The sequence below is a fragment of the Kogia breviceps genome, chromosome 4 (genome assembly GCF_026419965.1).
Source record: "Kogia breviceps isolate mKogBre1 chromosome 4, mKogBre1 haplotype 1, whole genome shotgun sequence".
NCBI lineage: Eukaryota > Metazoa > Chordata > Mammalia > Artiodactyla > Physeteridae > Kogia > Kogia breviceps.
Window position 1 is genome coordinate 139,524,533 of NC_081313.1, and position 18,905 is coordinate 139,543,437.

The 18,905-nt window shown below is 45.2% G+C and overlaps 1 protein-coding gene across 1 annotated transcript in view; it reads right to left on the minus strand.

The window, feature by feature from the left end:
• Positions 1 to 18,905, minus strand: part of GALNT10 (polypeptide N-acetylgalactosaminyltransferase 10) — a 232,389-nt gene that overhangs the window by 75,773 nt on the left and 137,711 nt on the right. Inside the window, exon 4 of the mRNA XM_059062936.2 lies at positions 16,226 to 16,392. Within this exon, the coding sequence (XP_058918919.1) occupies positions 16,226 to 16,392 (167 nt within the window). The remainder of the gene's footprint in view (positions 1 to 16,225; positions 16,393 to 18,905) is intronic.

Sequence of the window (18,905 nt, forward strand, 5' to 3'; positions counted from 1 at the left end):
CTTAGGCAGAAAAATGTCTAGTTTTTCATTCATTTTCCTGATAGGTGGATATTCCATCCCAGGTCAACCTGTCCCCTGATTTTCAAAGTCAAGGAGTCAAGAGTGAATGAATCTATAAGAAATAAAATAGGAAAATATAAAGCATAAAATCCTTCCACGCTATTCCTACCATCATAGATGAAATAATACATAATAGTGTAGTATTCTGGATCCAAATAAACTTGAGTTTAGACCCTGACTCTGCCATTTGCTTGCTGTGTGAACTGAATCTTTCTAACTCTCAGTCTTACCATCTGTAATATCAGGACAATAATGCCAATCTCCTAGGACTCAGTGAGATCATGAATTAGCACTTCCTGGCACATATTAAGTGTTAATAAAAAGTGGCATTTACTACTGTTCTCATACATTATTATTATTAATAATGAAGTTTAAGTTTTGGGGTCCATAAGCTGCAGATACAAAGGGGGATGAAGGAAAAAGAAGGAACAGATGAACACAGAGTTTCATAATCAAGGAATATTATGGCATCCAGGTTAATCCTTATGGTATGGTTAACCCACGGTTACTCTGAGCCAGTCACTGTTCTAAGCCCTCCAAGAGCAATATCTCAATTAATCTGCACAACTCTTTAAGGAAGTAGCCCAGTTTTACTCATTGAGGCACAGAGAGGTTAAGTACTAGTTCGATGTCACCCTACTGTCTGACTCTAAACCTAGGGTGCTTAGAACCCAAGGATTCAAAGCCCAAACAACTTAAAAGTTTTACATCTAGTTTTTTCAAAAATTATTTGCACATGTATAATTTTATGCTGTATCTACAGGGGAGTTGGTGGCCATAAAATTTGGTTCCTGGTACTGCCAAGGTGGGCTTGGGTAATTAAGTTAGCTATAGACACTGGCAAGCATCCAAAGAAATTGTCAAAAGGGAAAATGCCTTTATTAGATGACTAAAACTGTTGTCCAGTCTTGTTGAAAGAGTGCAGTGTATATGCTGTGTTAGCAATTAGCTAAAATGTTAAAATGGGGTGGATACTTGACTGCACTAGTTGGGCCTGAAATGTATTCAAGGATGAGTTTTGGCTCATATATTAAGTCAGTGAAGGAAAACAAAAGGACAAACCGGGTGTCTATACCTGCTGCTGCAGCCTTGCCCTTTGAGCACAATGGATGGTCTTGCTGACCGGGAACAGTCTGGACCGAGTGCTGTGATTGTGTGCCTGACCTCTGGAGGCGCCAGACAGCTGTGGGGACTGCACCCCGCCAGCCACAGGTGCTCCCTGACTGGGAGCAGGACTTGGTCATGAACCAGTCACCTGACTGAAGTACCCAGTGGGCCTCCCTTCCTCTGCTCTAAAATGTAGAGGCTGGGTGAGGATTCCAGAAAGCAGGGCAGAAATTCCCTGAACTCTGAAGTCGTGCTGCCTGGGAACACTAAGCTCTCTTCCACCAGTGGAAAGCCTTGATTTCTTCCAGATTTAAAAATAGACTGTGTATGTGGGTAACTTGCAAAGCCTGAACTCGAGGTTTTACATGTGGAGAGCTTGCTGAGAGATAGGATCCACGGGAGTGTGGAAGAAATATTTAAAAATAAAGGTTGAAATGTGAATAGAACCGGAGTGCCTGTTCTTGAACTCACTCTACCACATTTTTTTAGGGATTTATTTTGCAGTGGGAGGCACTTGGGGGTAGGGATACAAACAGGGTCTTCAGAAACCTGGAGGGAGTCATGGGAAGATCAGGGCAGAGGTAGACTCCGTTGATGGGTGTGGCGAGAAGTAAAATTCAATATGAGGAAACGCTTTCCTAAGAGCTGTCCAGTTAATCATGACACAGCAGGACAGACGTGGAACAGGTGCACAGAGGTAGCTCTCAGAATTACTGACCCGGCCTTACGGGTCACTCCAGCACACATAAGCAGGTGAGTACCCTGAGCTGAAAGAACCCAAACCCGGCTGTCCTGACTTGAGTTTTTCTATTTCTAAGGCCATGAAAGTGGTTAGAAGTGAGCTCATATGAAGAAAGCGCTTTTGGGGGCAAAAATGTTCACTGGTAAGTTTTAAATGTCCCAGGAAAGATCAAAATCCATGTGCTGGAAAGCAGGGCTTTTAAGCCAGGTACCTGCAAATTGGAGATGTTGGTCTACCCCAGAATAGATAGGACAGCAGTGGAGAAGGCAGGGTGCTTCTGGAGGATCAGGCAGGGACCCAAGCACATTCTCACATCAAAAAACATTTTACTGGGGCTTCCCGGGTGGCGCAGTGATTGAGAGTCCGCCTGCCGATGCAGGGGATACGGGTACGTGCCCCTGTCCGGGAAGATCCCACATGCCGCGGAGCGGCTGGGCCCGTGAGCCATGGCCGCTGAGCCTGCGCGTCCGGAGCCTGTGCTCCGCAACGGGAGAGGCCACAACCGTGAGAGGCCTGCGTACCACGAAAAAAAAAAAAAACCAAAAAACATTTTATTGGACATTTCAGGAGGAATTTATTCCTGGTGAATTTAGAGTTATGGGCTTGGTTGGGGCCTCAAACAGGTGATTATGGTAATTTAGAGAGAGAGTGCCAAGCCATTTCTGTCACAAAGCCGTTCCAGCTTGAAAACAATAGTGCCTCCTTGTATTTATAGAGTGCTGAATACTCTCCAAAGTGCCTTCCCATTATCTCATGTGGTCCTTACAACAGGCCAGAGATATAGGTTGTGGCTCTCCTGCTGGGCTGTGAATGAGAGTTTTCCCTTCTCTGGGCTTCAGTTTTCTTAGAATGCTCCCAGGACTGCCTGGATCAGAATCCCCAGAGAGCTGGTTATAATGCAGATTCCCAGCCTCCACCCAGACAAGAGAACCTGGACTCATGCTGGGGTGGAGCCTGGGAATCTGCATGTTAAACATACTTTCCAGGTGATTCTTATGTGCACTGGAATTTGAGAACCCCTGCTCTAATATTTCATAACTCCTCAGCAGTGAGATCCGGCCATATGAAACACACACACTCAGCAACTAACAAAATCCTGAAAAAGTATAAAATTCTGATGAGTGGGGAGAAAGCAGTCTAGTGTTGGCTGAGTGCATGTGATCATCCAGATAATAACAGCCTCTCAAGGATATAATTAGTGCCCTCGAAATTGGAATATGACTGTTTAATAATTTAAGTGAGATCATCAGGATTAATGAATAGCGGTTGAAATTAAATGTGGGATCATAAAGCCACACAGGCCTGTTACAGTGAGGCAATTATTTATGACAAGGCATCCTGAAAAACAGGGGTCTGACTTCGGCTGAAGGCATCTTAACTTAGCTCCTCTGTTAAGGGCCATGCAGTTTTGCACTTAAGGTCATCCAGGGTCTACATTCAAAGATATCACCATCCAACTGTATCACAAAGCATTGATTTGTGATATACGGTCTTCTATTCCTATAATCCAGTGTTTTCCACGTCTGAGCAGCATTTCAACCCTATCAAAGTAATCTGAGATGCCTGTTGAGAATGCAGATTCTTGGGGCCCACCCCAGAACCACTGAATCAGAATCTCTGTGAGTAGGCCCTGGTAAGGTACAATTTAACAAGCTCCTCAGTTGGTGCCGATAGGGATAAGAGTTAAGAAGCCCTACGGGAACTTAGCTGGAACCGGACACTGTGTGGGACACACACCCAGCGTGGACTGCCTGCCTTTGAGGTCACTTTCTCCTTGGCCACTTGACCGGAGGGTTCTCCTCAGAGTTCTTGCCTTCTGTGGAAATCAGCATCCTCCTCTATGTCTTTATGGCACTTTTCAGCTCTTTAGGCTCTTTCACATTTCTAGTTTCATCTAATCCCTGTAACGAGACTCTTGAGGTAGATGGGGTAGCTGAGTGCTCACCGCCCTGTGGACAGTCATGATAACCTCCATCACCACAACAGCGTCACCGGTGAGCACCGTTACTGAACGCCGACTGTGGGCTGGGCCCTGTGCTATCTCTAGTGCATTACCTCACTTAATCTTCACCTGACCCATGAAAGGGAGGATGGTAGTTACGGCTTGTGGGTTGGGAGTGACGGAAACCCACCCGCAATGAATTTACGCAAGAGGACGGTGTATTGGCTCACAGGAGGGGAAAGGACAGGGGCGGAACTGGCCTGGAGTTAGGTCAGGCTCAGCTGGCATCACAGGCTGGCGCCTTGGCTGAATCACCGTGGCCATGGGGATGGGACAGCACTAGCCAGGTGGGCTGGAGCCTCCTTCATAGCTGGGTGGTGTTACTGACCGGCTGTCCCTTCAAGATCACAAGGAATGAGTGGTAGGTGGGGAGCAGTCCACCAAACTGACTACGCCACCCTGTCTCCCCTCAGATGGAAAGGGTGGGAGATGGGGGCGATAGGGTTCTGCGTCTACGACAAAGAATGCTGAGAGTCAACTCTGCTCGGGAGGAAGGTCTATTTACAGGTCATCTTCATTCACTCATGAGTTAAAAGTATTGCTTCTTCTGTCGTAAGGAAGCAGAAACATGTTTTCTGGGAAAGGTCAGGGCTGGTCTTTCCTCCTGCTGGGTTAAAACATATCTGCTGGCTGCTATGGAGGTTTCTGGGAAGGTAATTGTTAGTTTGAGCTTTCCATTAACGGAGACTGGAGTGCAGTTATTATTTAGAATATTCCAGACCATATATTCTGACAGCACACAGAAAAAAAAAATTAAAAGTTTCTGAGAAGACTGGGCAGAAAACAGCCTTATAATTCCACCTGTTTTCACCCTCACTACATATTATTAGCAATGTCCAATAAATCCCATTCATTAATTGGCACAGTAGACGGTGGGAGTTATTGGTTATTTTGAGATTCCCGGTTGCTCATAAACAATGTGGGCATCTCTGAAGAGGTCTGCATTCATGAAGCTAACAAATAAATATATATAATTTTATCATTCTGGGAGGAATGAGTAGTTCGGTCTTTCAGGAGAAGGACCTGAGTGTATACAAGGATCCCAAAGGTTGAAGAAGGCAGTCCGAATCTGTTAATACTTTACGGGACCCAACATCCCTAAATAGTATAAGAGGAAAGAGTGTTACTATGGTCTTCACATGCCTGTTTCTTTGTTCTATACAGTGATGCAAGAATTACATTTTCATGAGATTTTTCTATTTCAGATAAGAAAGCAGGAGAATAAAAAGAGAGAAAAGAAATGAAAACTTCAATGACCACGAACACTATATTGATTAACAGTGCTGCAATCTTCTTTTAATTTTTTCAATAAATAAGAGATGTATAAATGTCTGGATTTGGCCTTCCTGATCTTCAGAACTGTCAAGCATTGCCTGTTTTTGGCTATGAAAACTGGTAACATTTTAAGCCTCCGGTGTTTACAGATCTGAAGGTGCCTCTGGATTCAAATCAAACCAAAATTGGCTCTGGAGCTGTGGCTGCCTGATAAAGACGTGACTGAACCTTTCCGGGACTGGAAGTTTTGCAAGGAAATTGGGAAGAATTCCTGAAGTATTGATATCTTTTGCCAATGAGTCATTTCACAGCTGCCCATGGGTCTGGTGTTGGTCAGTAGGTTAGAGCTGATGCCTACATTTTGGCCGATGTGCTTCATTAACCTGCTAGAACCAATATTATTTAGAGAAGCTGGCTAATATTTACGTAACCAAGCAGGACCCTATGGGGCCTTCCCAGGACAGACCCCCTCTGATACAACCCCATGTCCTCCACCTGCCTCTTCTTTGTAGAAAAGCTTTAGTCTCCCAGGCCCCCCCACCTGAGTCTCAAAAGGCTGGCTCAGGAGTTAATGATTAGGAAATGTGAAGATGTAGAAACTAACAATACTTGTTGGTCCAGGAAACTGGTAACGATTGAGACTATAAATCAGCCCCAGAGTCACTAAACTCCCAGTTCCCTGAAAGATACAGATAAAGGCCTGACACACATTACTAAGTTGTTTTTACAGGAAGCAGACCACCAGAAAACTTCTGACTGCAAGCACAGAGACCTCAGACTGGGTGAAACCAGAACAGGGGTGATGCTTGAAGCTTCATCTTGATGCCAACCCATCCAATAATTGTGTATGAGCTGAGCATGCACCCCGCAGTCCCCTCCTTCACACTGCCTTCAAAATCTTTATCTCCTAACCGGCAAGTTGGAGATGGTCTTAGGACAGTAGTCCACCATCTTCCCAGGTTGCTGGCCCCTGAATAAAGAGACTTTTCATTTCCTGCCAACACTTGTCTCCTGAGTATTGGCCTTTTGAGCGGCAAGCAGCTGAACTTGAGCTGGGTACCAGCCCTGTCCAGTTACACTGACTGTGAATGAAAACAGCAGAACATACTTCCTTAGATATAATGGATGTATATCAGATGTCATGACTGAGCATTTCCTATCTTTACCTAGCAGTTTTGTTGTTGTTTTTACCTAAAAGTTGTTTTATTTAGGGGGTGGGAGATACGGAGAGGAGGTGAATTCCTTGTACTTGGGTTTGAATTTTCTACTAAATGTGAATTTTCCCATTAGGCAAATGTTGGCTAAGAGGCTCCCAATAAAACTAAGTATAATGTTTAAATTGCTTACAACAGTGTCTGGCACATGGTAAGTGCTGTCTAGGTGTTACACAGCATTATTATTATTGCTGTTACTGCTTCTTCCCCTCTATGAGGCAGACAAAACCAGCTCTTTCAGCTCCCCACTTCTGAGCTAAAAGAAGGATGGGAAAAGGACTTGGATGGTTTGCACTCGATCAAGTGAGATACTAAGGGACCTCCTTCTTTTATTTTAGCCTCAAATCTCACTTCCCCCTAGGCCCTGAGTAAATAACAATTCACATCAGACGTAAGCTGGCAGAAAGGCCCAGTAGCTTTCTGAAGAAAGACTTATGACAGAAGGGGGGCAGCTCTGTAGCTCTCTCCCTGGGGACCTTATTCCAAGGACCTCCAGTCACCTGTTTCATTGGGTTTTGCTTCCCCCCATTTAGTTTTTAAGGGAACACTAAAACAGTGGAAAAGGTTAGACTTTAATCCTCACAAGAAAATCAGGAGAGTATCAGCAATTTAGCACAGTTTTGCTGCACCAACTTTTTAAAATATAGAAGGCTCGCCTACTGCTAGAGAAGCATCACCTTTCTGAAAATATAATGCAGCTATTTTCCACTACAGAAACGATTCTTCCCCAAACATCAGAGCTTTTGATGCTTCAGATGCAATCTGAGCGATTTATTTGATATTTTTTCTTTGCTATTCCAGTAAATCATTTATATAGTGCTTGATTCACAAAATCCTGAGTTTTTTTTAAGATGCACAAAATATACCATAAGCATATTGACTCCTGCATGCTGTGTTCCTGCCAGATAGCCAGCAAAAGGTTTACAGATTTCCCCCATTAGAAACTAACTGATATTCTGTAACAGCTTTAATCTTCTTAGCAGTTCTCTCCTTTGGAGTCTGAGGGCAGAAGAATTCAGAATGTTTTATGAAAGGAGAAGAGAATCAAGAAACCTGTTGAGGGCTTCCCTGGTGGCGCAGTGGTTGAGAATCCGCCTGCCGATGCAGGAGACACGGGTTCGTGCCCTGGTCCGGGAAGATCCCACATGCCGCGGAGCAACTAAGCCCGTGAGCCGTGGCCGCTGAGCCTGCGCGTCCGGAGCCTGTGCTCCGCAACGGGAGAGGCCACAACAGTGAGAGGCCCGCATACCGCAAAAAAAAAAAAAAAAAAAAAAAAAGAAACCTGTGGATTTTCTTAGTGGTAAGACACCCTAGAGACTGATACATAGGAAGTGTGATTCTTAAGGTTACCGAACCCATCATGGGGAAGATGGATCCCTCCCGTCAAATGGGATGACTAACCAGGAGGAGACTCCTCTAAGGGCAGGTAAGCAGTTTAGGACACCCCCCATCGATCTCTCAGAGCCTCAGTTTTGTCATCTGTAAGATGGAACTGTTTCCCCTGCCTTCACAGTTCCAAAGAAGGAACAATATTTCATTTCTGGGGTGGCCAGGGGAGGGGACACAGGGCAGGCCAAAGTACGAATGCTCAGGCTGCCCACACGGCCTGCTAATTTATGCTTTCCCTGCTGTGGTGAACTCACCGGCACAGGCTCTGCCCTGCCAGGGAGGCCCACAGCTCCTCACTGCTCAGCCTGTCCCTACATCAGTCAGTTCAGGAGCAAAGTGGTAGGGCAAAGTGTTGTGCTCTCTGCATCAGCCTCTCCAACAATACGCCTAATATTCTGGAGTCAGGTGAATCCTGTATCTCACAATTGACTCAGAGGAGGAGAGATGTGATAGTCATTTTATAATGACAAGGGGGAAATGACTGTAGAAAACTTAGTGGAAGAAACCTGGATACCAAGTTAAATATAACTGGATGTCCACTGCACAAAGCGTAATGTAAAGGGGCTAAATGTAGATTCACATTATGGATTATTGTCTAGCTAGTAAAAAACAGATGAGTTAGCACTATATCTATTGACCTGAGGGATGTCTGTGATACATTAATGGGAAAAAAAAGAAGAGCAATATGTACAGTATGATCCCATTAAAAGGGGAGAAAAAAACATGTAAAGATTAGGGGCAAAAGTTCTAGAATCAGAATGCATGGTTTTGAATCAAAGTTCTGCCTCGTTGTTCTAAGTAGACTGGCCATTTACTTAACCCCTCTGTATCTCAGTTTTCTCATCTGTAAAATGGGGATAAATATTACCTTTATTAAGTAGAAAAAGGAGCTTTGAGATCATTGAGTCCAGTGATTTTCACACTGGGAATGACAGAAGCCACAACAGTGCTGAGGTGATGAATGGGTAAATGCACTGAGCATGAATGCTCAGTAAGTATTAGCTCTTGTTTCTACACATTAGTGTTATGATGCAGAGTGGTCTAGAAGGACACACACCAGACTGTTGACATGAGTTAGTTCAGTTGGCCTGCAACTAGAGGGGGATTGGGAGGGTATGAAAGAGAAAATGGAAATGAACAGACACTGGGAACCAAAGAACATGTTCAGATGGTAGATCAGATGCTCAATAGCAAATGTCACAGGGAAGCACAAATCCAAACAACAATGAGAAACCACTACACACCTATTTCAGTGGCAAAAATCCAAAACACTGACAACACCAAATGCTGGCAAGGATGTGGTGCAACAGGAACTCTCATTCATTGCTGGTGGGAATGTACAATGGCATAGTCACTTTGGAAGACAGTCTGGCAGTTTCTTACACAACTAAATGTACTCTTATCATATGATCCAGCAACTGCCACCTTCCTTGGTATTTACCTAAGTGAGCTGAAGACTTACATTCACACAAAAACCTGTACGTTGATGTTTAGAGCAGCTTTATCCATAACTGCCAAAACTTGGAAGCTACCAGGATGCCCTTCAGTAGGTGAATGGATAAGTAAATGGTGGTGCATTCAGACAATGGAATAGTATTCGGCACTAAAAAGAAATGAGCTACAAGCTATAAAAAAGACATGGTGGAACATTAAATGTGTATTACTAAGTGAAAGAAGCTGATCTGAAAAGACTGCATGCTGTCTGATTCCAATTTTATTAGACATTCTAGAAAAGGCAAAACTACTGAGACAGTGAAAAGGTTAGTGGGTGCCAGGGGTTAGGAGGGAGGGAGCGATGAATAGGCAGAGCACAGAGGATTCTTAGGGCAGTAAACTACTCCATATGATGGTATAATGGTAGACACATGTCATTATACATTTGTCCAAACCCACAGAATATATAACACCAAGAGTGCACCTTAATATAAACTATGGATTTGGGGCGATAATGATGGGTTGCTGTAGGTTCATCCATTGTAACAAATGTACCCCTCTGATGCAGGTGCAGGACACTGATGAGGGAGTGGGTGTGGGGGGATATGTGTAGGGGGTGGAGGGGTGGATGGGAACTCTTCTGTTCTTTCAGCTTAATTTAGCTGTGAACCTGAAACTGCTCTAAAAAATAAGGCCTATTTAAACACACACACACACACACACACACACACACACACACACACACACACACTGGGAAAGGAGAGAACCCTAAATGTTAGCAGTAATTGCCTCCAGGTGATGAGGTTATGGATGGCTCTCTCTGCGCTTTCCACATTTCCGTCTTGACTCCTAGCCTGTGCTCATGATGTTCTCTCTGCCTGGAACATTCTTCTCCCTTCCCTACCCCAAGGAGAAGTATCTGCTTATCCTTAGGATCGAGTTCAGCTGCAATTTTTTCTGGGAAGTCTTCCCTGATTCCTCCGTGCTCGACAGCGCCTGGACCTCCACCAAGGGGCACATACTCTGTGGTCTTATGATTGCCCCTTACCTTGTCTGTCTGCCCTGCTGGATGTGAGCCTTAGAAGAGAAGTCTATTTTATTCCCGTTGTAGCCCCAGCACCTGCTGCAGCAACGGGCACAGAGTCATTTCATGGATTTTGCTGAATACATGAATATGAATGAAATCAGGACAAATGTAGAGAAAAACAAAATCAGCAGCACAACACTCAAGGTGAAGAGAACCCAAACAATACGGTGGAAGTGGGGAATGGCCATCCTGACAGTTGTGGTGGTCCTGGAAGCAAACTAAGGCTTCGAGAGAGATGTCAAGAAACGAGGAATAGCTGCTGATGGGCTCGTGTCAAGAGTTGTACGTTGCAATGCAAATCAGGTCAGGGCAAACGGATCTCCTTGACGTGTCTCCAGGACTGACCTGGTGTGACAGCGCAGGTCAGAGTTAATAAGCCCATCATAGAAGGAAGAGCTGGGACCTTGGTCTCAATGGTGAGAGCCTCTACCATGTGTACTAATGGGCCCTGCAATGTCCATACTCCCTCCAGCACCAATCACTGCCAACAATCTGTTGATAGCTCCACAAACGTTTGCTTGCTTAAGAACCTCCTTTCAGGGAACCCTTCCATGTGTATGTTTTTGTTTGTTTGCTGATGGGGAGCTAAGTTGGGGGAAATGATGTCAGTGAGATCATATTATAGCCTTTCCTTTCTGCACCTCATCATTCCAGGTGGCCCACAGTTCATCCAAAGACAATAATCCCATCCACGTCTACATATCCTATCTTTTTTTGGAAAACCAATATTGTTTGGAAATGGGGAGGGGAAGGAGAATAGAAAGAAACGAATGAACAAAGACCCCTCTTGATTTTCCTAATAAAGATCTCCTATCTGGGCAGTGTAATCTGGAGGCAGGTCTACCACCCTACACTCTCACCTTTCTCCCACGAGTGCAAAAACACCTCTTTAGCCTCCTCATCCACAAGCCAAGCCTCCACGTTCGAAGAGCTTTTGGAGCCCCCTGGAAAATTCCGCAGTGCTCTATTTGCAAGCAGGGCCAGGATTATTTCGGGGCCAACGTTTGCCTTCACTCTAGTCCCCAGTGCTGCCTGCACAAAGCTCTGGATCTTATTTCAAGAATTCATCTGCTCCAATTTTGTCTCCTACCCGAGGTCTCGACCCTCAGCCAAATTAAAATTAGTTGCCCTTAGGATCCTGGAAGAGGCTTGTTTCAGAGGAAAATGGCTTCTGCCAGGCAGCGCCAATCAAGCCTATAGTTAGCATCTATGAATTTCAACTCTGAGAACTGCCTCTGCTCACGTGGCCCAGAGGAATCCGTCTTTCACGATGGCCCATATATTTGCCGTACTTGAGACAGGCCCCTCTATAATTCTGAAGTTGTTTCTCTCAAAACTCATTTTTAAAACAATCACTGCTAAGTTTTTCTTCCAAAGCTGCCTTGAGAATTTCTTCTTGAAACAAGAAGAATGATTGCTTTTCTGAAGAACGCAGGTTGCAAAATCTGACAGCTAATGTGCAGGACTGAGGGGCATGAGGTAAGAGTTCTCTGCGTTCCATGCCGGATTCACTGAGATAAAAGGGCCTCAGTTCTCATTCCTGTCTGTGAAATGGGACAGTATTCATTCTCTCCTCTATCTTATTAGGGTTTGGGAACGGTATTGCATTGGGTTAATGTTTTTGCTCCCTGGAGAAACAGATGTTACTTGTGAATGTCACTCTTATAAAATTTACCTTTTCTTTCTCAAGATTGTTAGTCTTTTTTTTATTGGGGGAGGGGGGAATCACGTTATTTTCATCACTAAGTACAACAGTGAGGAAATTGGGATATTGGAGCATAAACCATTGTGGTTCAGGATTGGTCGTGTTTGATAATGAGCTCTCTTTAGCAAGAAGTTTGTTCTTTAGTACAATGGAAAATGATGTATTGAGAAGCATCCTGGGGGGTAGAAAACAGTAATGTGCTTCTGCAGATGTTTCACATTAACAGCTAAGATGAGGGGACAGGCTGTACTAAGACGAGGGGACAGGCTGTACTGGGAGCGTAGAGTGGGGATTCTTGTCTCTCCTCTGCAATCAGCTGGCCATGTGCTCATAGTTAAGCTTGTCCACTGCTCCAGGACTCAGGTTTCCCATCTGTACAATGAGGAGGCTGTTACATCTGCAATTTTCACACATTTTTAAGCAGTGGAGTTCCCCTTAGTGAACAATTTTCCAGAAACCAAATATAGACCATGTCAGGAGAGGTATGTGAACCCCACCTGCACCTGTGAGGTTCTTCACAGCCCTCACAGTGCTCCCTGATGCATTCCTGGGCCCCCTACTGCTCCGAGGCACATGTTCAAAGCCTGTAGCCTTGGATGACCTTGAAACTCTTTTCTAACCCAACAAGTAGAACTGCTGTTTCTAATCTGGATGATGCCGGATTCACTCTCCCTCTGGAGGACTAATGCCTTGTGATGCTCAGAGATGAATCCTGCCAAGTGTTATGGGTCTGCCCCACGCTTCAGAAAACAGGCGACAGGGACCTGAACCTGAAACCCAAAGACGTGGGCCAGTGCCGGTCACCAAAGGAACCACTGTGTCTTCCACAGCCACATCTATCTCGCTGACTGAAGATGACCCTGTTGTGAGTGATGGTTTTCCCCGTGTGTGGATACAGCTGTAGCTGCCATATATTTTCCCTTCTTCTCTGCCCCCCTCATTCATTCATTCATTCATTCATTCACTAATTCACAAACATTTATTAACCACACATGGTCTAATGAGGAAGCCTGATAATGAACAGGTCAGCAAACAGCCCTGTGACCCCACGCGGAGAAGAGAGCAGAGCGGCAGGGGTGGGGGACCGAAGTGAAGATGGAGTGAGAAGAGCCAGCCGTGGGAAGCGCTGGGAAGAGAGTGCCCGGGCAGAGAGAAGAACACGAGAAGATCCCGAGGCAGGATGGAGCCCGGCGTGCTCCAGAACAGAAGGCCCTGCCGTGGCTGGTACACGAAGAAGGGGAGCAAAGCGCAGAGGGCAACCCTCACGGCTGTGGCTCTCAAGAACCTGAGGGAAGGCTCGGGTATTCACCGCAAGGAGCAGGGGCTGTGTCTGCTGCAGCACAGTAAATGGACATCAGTTAATGACTTGAGCAATGTGCTCATTTATATTCATTTTCACCACCTGGCTGAGAGCCCATGGCCTGGGGGTGGCAGGCCCAAACTGGGGGAAGGATGAGGCTGGGAGAGGAGGTGGGGTAAAGGATGAAAGGCAGGAAAGGCAGCGGTAGAGCACGGGTCTGGGGCTCTGAGTCCACGGGTCTGCGTGTTCTGCTCACTGGCTGTGAGTCTGGGCAAGTCACCTGACCCCAGCTCCTCATCAGGGATGCAGAGACCCCAGGGCCTCCCTCAGAGGCTGTCGTCAAGAATAAATGAGATAATGTATGGGCCTGGCACATAGAAATGGTCCCCGAAATGGTGAATGGATGGGAGACAATTTAGGCGGAAGGTGGGACAATAGCACATTTTTTTAGTGCTTTACAATTTGCAAAGCCCTTTCACCCACAGAAAGGGGGAGACCGTACCTCCATGTCTGTACATTTATTCCTGACACCCCCTCCAACAAACTAGCCATAAATGTTAACAGTAATAATGATAATACCAAGCTTAAATGTTTATTTCTAATGTTCACTTTGTGCCATGTACTGTCCTAACCACTTGATATGTATTAACCCACTTAATAGTCATAGCTACCTAAGAGGTAGAGTCCCTTTTACAGATGAAGGAACCGAAGTACAGAGAGATTAAGTGACTGGGTCAAGGTCACAGAGCTAATAAGTGACAGGACCAGGATCAAAGAGGAAGAATGGTGCTAAAGAATGGTGCTACAGACACAAGGAGACACACCCACAGGTGACTTCACAGACCTTGCTTCAGGGACACAAATAAATCTCATATAATGGATGCTATTGTAACCATGGCAGAAGTGCTAAGGGAACTGAGGAAACGAGCTCTGATCATTTAGTTGTCAAACACGTATTAAGCACCTACTATATGCCTAAGGAGTTGAGGATATGTAGTGAACAAGACTGATGGGGTGGTCCCAGCTCTCAGAATGTGGAATCTGGTAGAGGAAACAACACGACAGACCAATGTTTACACACACAATGCTCATATGTTACACTTATTTATATTTTAATTCTGATGTGATAAGAGCAAAGAAGGAAAAGTAAAGGGTCCCATGACAATGAGTGTATGTCAAGAGTTAGGGGAGAGGGCTTCCCTGGTGGCGCAGTGGTTAAGAATCCGCCTGCCAATGCAGGGGACATGGGTTCGAGCCCTAGTCCAGGAAGATCCCACATGCCGTGGAGCAACTAAGCCCGTGCGCCACAACTACTGAGCCTGCGCTCTAGAGCCTGCAAGCCACAGTTACTGGAGCCCAGGCACCCAGAGCCCATGCTCCATAAAAAGAGAAGCCACTGCAATGAGAAGCCCGCACACTGCAACAAAGAGTAGCCCCCGCTCACTGCAACTAGAGAAAGCCCGCGCGCAGCAACGAAGACCCAATGCAGCCAAAAATAAATAAAATAAATAATAAAAAAAAAGAGTTACAGGGAGAATTAGAGATGGTAGGAACTGAGTTCAAAATGTGTGTGTATGGGGCTTCCCTGGTGGCGCAGTGGTTGAGAATCCGCCTGCCGATGCAGCAGACACGGGTTCGTGCCCCGTTCCAGGAAGATCCCACATTCTGCCGAGCGGCTGGGCCCGTGAGCCATGGCCGCTGAGCCTGTGCGTCTGGAGCCTGTGCTCCGCAATGGGAGAGGCCACAACAGTGAGAGGCCTGCGTACCACACACACACACAAAAAAGGTGTATGTATATGTGTGTACACACACACCCACCCTGCCACGTAAGTGGGGAGTAGTACTAAAACGGGGCGGCAAGCAGCTCAGCTTTGATTATTCTGGAGTGTACTTAGATTCCCTCTCTTCACTACTTATTAGTGCCTCTACAAGAAAGTGAGAGAGGAAAGGCCTTCTCTTGATTTTGCTGCAAGTGGTGAAAGCTCTGATGCAAAGAATAAGCTCAAGACCATTGGCTGGAGGGCAAATTCTTCTTGGATTTCATTTGCAGCTCCACCTCTGTGTCTCTTAAACCCACGGGTGAGGCTCATAGCGAAGAGGCTCTGCAGTGTGGTCTAGTGGTTAAGATATGCACGTGGGGTCAGACAGATGTGGCTTGGTCACCACATCACCATCTAAGAGCTGTGTGACCAAGGGCAAGTCACTTAACCTCTCTGAGCCTCAGTTTCTGCATCTGTAAAGTGGTGTGGCAGATACTGTAGGTGGGCTGTCCTGATACCTTCTCTAATCCACTTCTTTTCCTATTTCTACTAAAGAGGCCAAAAATCAGAACACTCATGTTCCCAGCCACCCTTGCAGATATGGGTGTCCAAATGTCAAAGTTCTGGCCAAAAGTCTCTGGGGAGACTTTCCCGAATAAGAAGGCAAAGTCTTCAAAGGAAGAGGCTTTGTTCTCTTTGCCCTTCCTCCTTCTTCCTGCCTGGAAGGTAGAATTCCCAGAGGTACAGCAGCCATTTTGTAACCATGAGGATGAGGAAGTGGGAAGAGAGAAGAAGTCTGGTTCTCCAATGATAGACTCAAGCAGCTGTACCAATCCTGGATCTCATTATCAAATGAATGAATAAATGAATAACCCCTTTACTTATTTGAGCTATTATTTAAAGTTCTCTATTATTTGCAGTTTAATGCACTTCTACATTGATACAAATGGGATAAAAACAGAACCTATTTCATGGGTCATTGTGAAGACTAAGTAAGATAACTTGTGTTCAGTGCCAGGTTCATGGCCTCAAACATCAGTACATGGTGGCCCACATGCTGGTGCTGCTGAAGATGGGAAAATCTACCATCCCTTTGGCAAGTCACTGAACGGAGTGTGGAGGGTGGGAAGCTGGGTGAAATGGTCCCTACCTCGGTCACTGAAGTCGTCCACCAGGACAATCTCGGCGATCAGCTCCGGGGGCGAGCGGTTCAGCACGCTGTGAACGGTGCGGAGGAGGGAGGACCAGCCCTCGTTGTGGAAGGGGATGATGATGCTGGTGTTGGGGAGCGTCTCCAGGTAGTGTTTGCTGTTGCAGCTAGAGGGGGACACGGGGGGACAGGGAGAGGACAGGTTCAGCTCTCATGTTGCCAGGAGAACTCACGCATGTGGTTCAGCTAACTGCAATTCCTACTTCCTCTCCAGGATTCAGGGAATGGGTGAAAGCTGGGGATACCACGGTCACTTCACAACTTTCTTCTACTTGGCATCCTAAAGTCCTGCCTCTAATCCCTGCACACAGAGTGCACAGGGATACACACACACACACACACACACACACACACACACGACCCCCCCGCCCAGCTTTGTACACGAGCAGTTACAGAACAACAACCCCCAACAGTGATGGAGCAGCACCGGGGTTTGGTGCTTTACATGCACTAACTTGTTTATGCCTCAATTGTGATAGGAACATGGTTGTCCATCCTCATGATTCCATGTAGAAGATAGCCCTTCGGTAACACTCTTGTCTCTCTCCCCAGCCCTTGCACATTCCTCTCTATGGAGGAGAAACCACGTGTCCTTAAACCTGGAAGAATAAACTGGGCTTCACTGGCTTGGCCCCTCCTCTCTCCCTCCCTGGGCTCTGTGTGCAGAGGGCACATTTTCTCCTTTGCTCTCCACCAGCCCCACGGTAAGCTTGGGGGCAGAAGGCCCTGTTCCTGTGGGCCTTTAATATCATGGTAATACCCCAGAGAATTAACATAGTTACTTAATATCAGCAAATACTTAGTTGGTGTTCAATCTTCCCTGATGTTTTTGTGTCTTATTACAGCTGGTTTGTTTAAATCTGGATCAAGACAAGGCCCACATCACTGCTTTTAGCTGATGCATCTCCTAGGTCTCTTTTCCCCTTACCATTTGTTTAAGAAACTGGGTCATTTGTTCTATAGTGTTTCCCACAGTCTGCATTTTGCTTCCTGCGTTGATATGGTGTCTCTCAACATGTTCCTCTGTCTGCCCCACTTTGCCTCCTGTAAACTGGTAGTTAGATCTAGAGGCTTGACCTAATTCGATGAGATATTCTGGCAGCCTCTGCATAGGTGCTGGTGTGAGCATTCCTTGGGAAACACATAGTGTCCAGTTGTCTTTCCTTTTGTGATGTTGGTGGCCAAAGATGATTTGCATCTAAATCCTTTATTTCATCAGGGGTTTGTAAAATGGTGATTTCTAATTCTATCATTCTTTCTTTACTAGCTGGAATACTTCCATGGAGAAAAACTTTACCATGTCAACTATTTGGCTACACTGAAGTACAGGAAAGATAGGCTAAGTTCTTGATTCTTAATTTACTGATTTTCAGAAGGACTTGGTTCCCAGCATCCTCCAAAGATGGCCAATTATTTGTTTTCATTATGAGCTCATACATTTTAACATAATTAATGTTTCCATTCAATGCTAGTATTCTTCTTCTTGGTTCCCAAATAAGCCTATTTTTAGCCCAAGGCGGTCTTCTCAAGTTGGCTCCTAGTCCTTTGCACATGGTCACAGAGTACAGACAGCTTCTTTGTTTTCTGACAAAAGGTATCAAAAGATTCTCCAGGCTCAACTTGTATGTTTCCTGCTCTAACCTGGAATCAACCATTCTGCCAAGGAACCCTGGCTCTTTAATATTATCAATATAACCATTTACATGCTGCAATATGGGTACTAAGTGCATTCATTACTATTATGTTGGTTATGGCTTCTACGTCTTTACGGTGGTCAGCTCTACAAATGTATTTTAATAGATATGAGTTTATGCTAAAATTTCATATATATATACAATTTCATAAACATAAAATTACAATTTTACTAAACTTTAATTTTATATTGTATCTCTTTTTTATTGAGATATAATTCACATACCATAAAATTCAACATAAAATTCATCCATTTAAAGTGTATAACTCAATAATTTTTAATATATCCACAAGGTTGTACAACCATCACCACTATCTTTTTTTTTTTTTAACATCTTTATTTGAGTATAACTGTTTTACAGTAGTGTGTTAGTTTCTCCTTTACAACAAAGTGAATCAGTTATACATATACATATGTTCCCATAACTCTTCCCTCTTTTGTCACCCTCCCTCCCACCCTCCCTGTCCCACCCCTCTAGGTGGTCACAAAGCACAGAGGTGAACTCCCTGTGCTATGCTGCAGCTTCCCACTAGCTATCTAATTTACATTTGGTAGTGTGTATATGTCCCTGCCACTCTCTCACATCGTCACAGTTTACCCTTCCCCCTCCCCATATCCTCAAGTCCATGCTCTAGTAGGTCTGCATCACCACTATCTAATTCCAGAACATTTCATCACCCCCCAAAAGAAACTTCATATCTATTAGCAGTCACTACCCATTATCCACTGTCCCCAGTCCCTACCCATTATCCACTGCCCCCAGTCCCTGGAAATCACTAATTTGTTTTCTGTTCCCATGGATTTTCCTATCCTAGACATTTTATACAAATGGAATCATATAACACGTGGCCTTTGTGTCTGGGTTCTTTCACTTAAGCATAATATTTTCAAGGTTCATTCATGTTGTAGCATGCATCAGTACCTCAT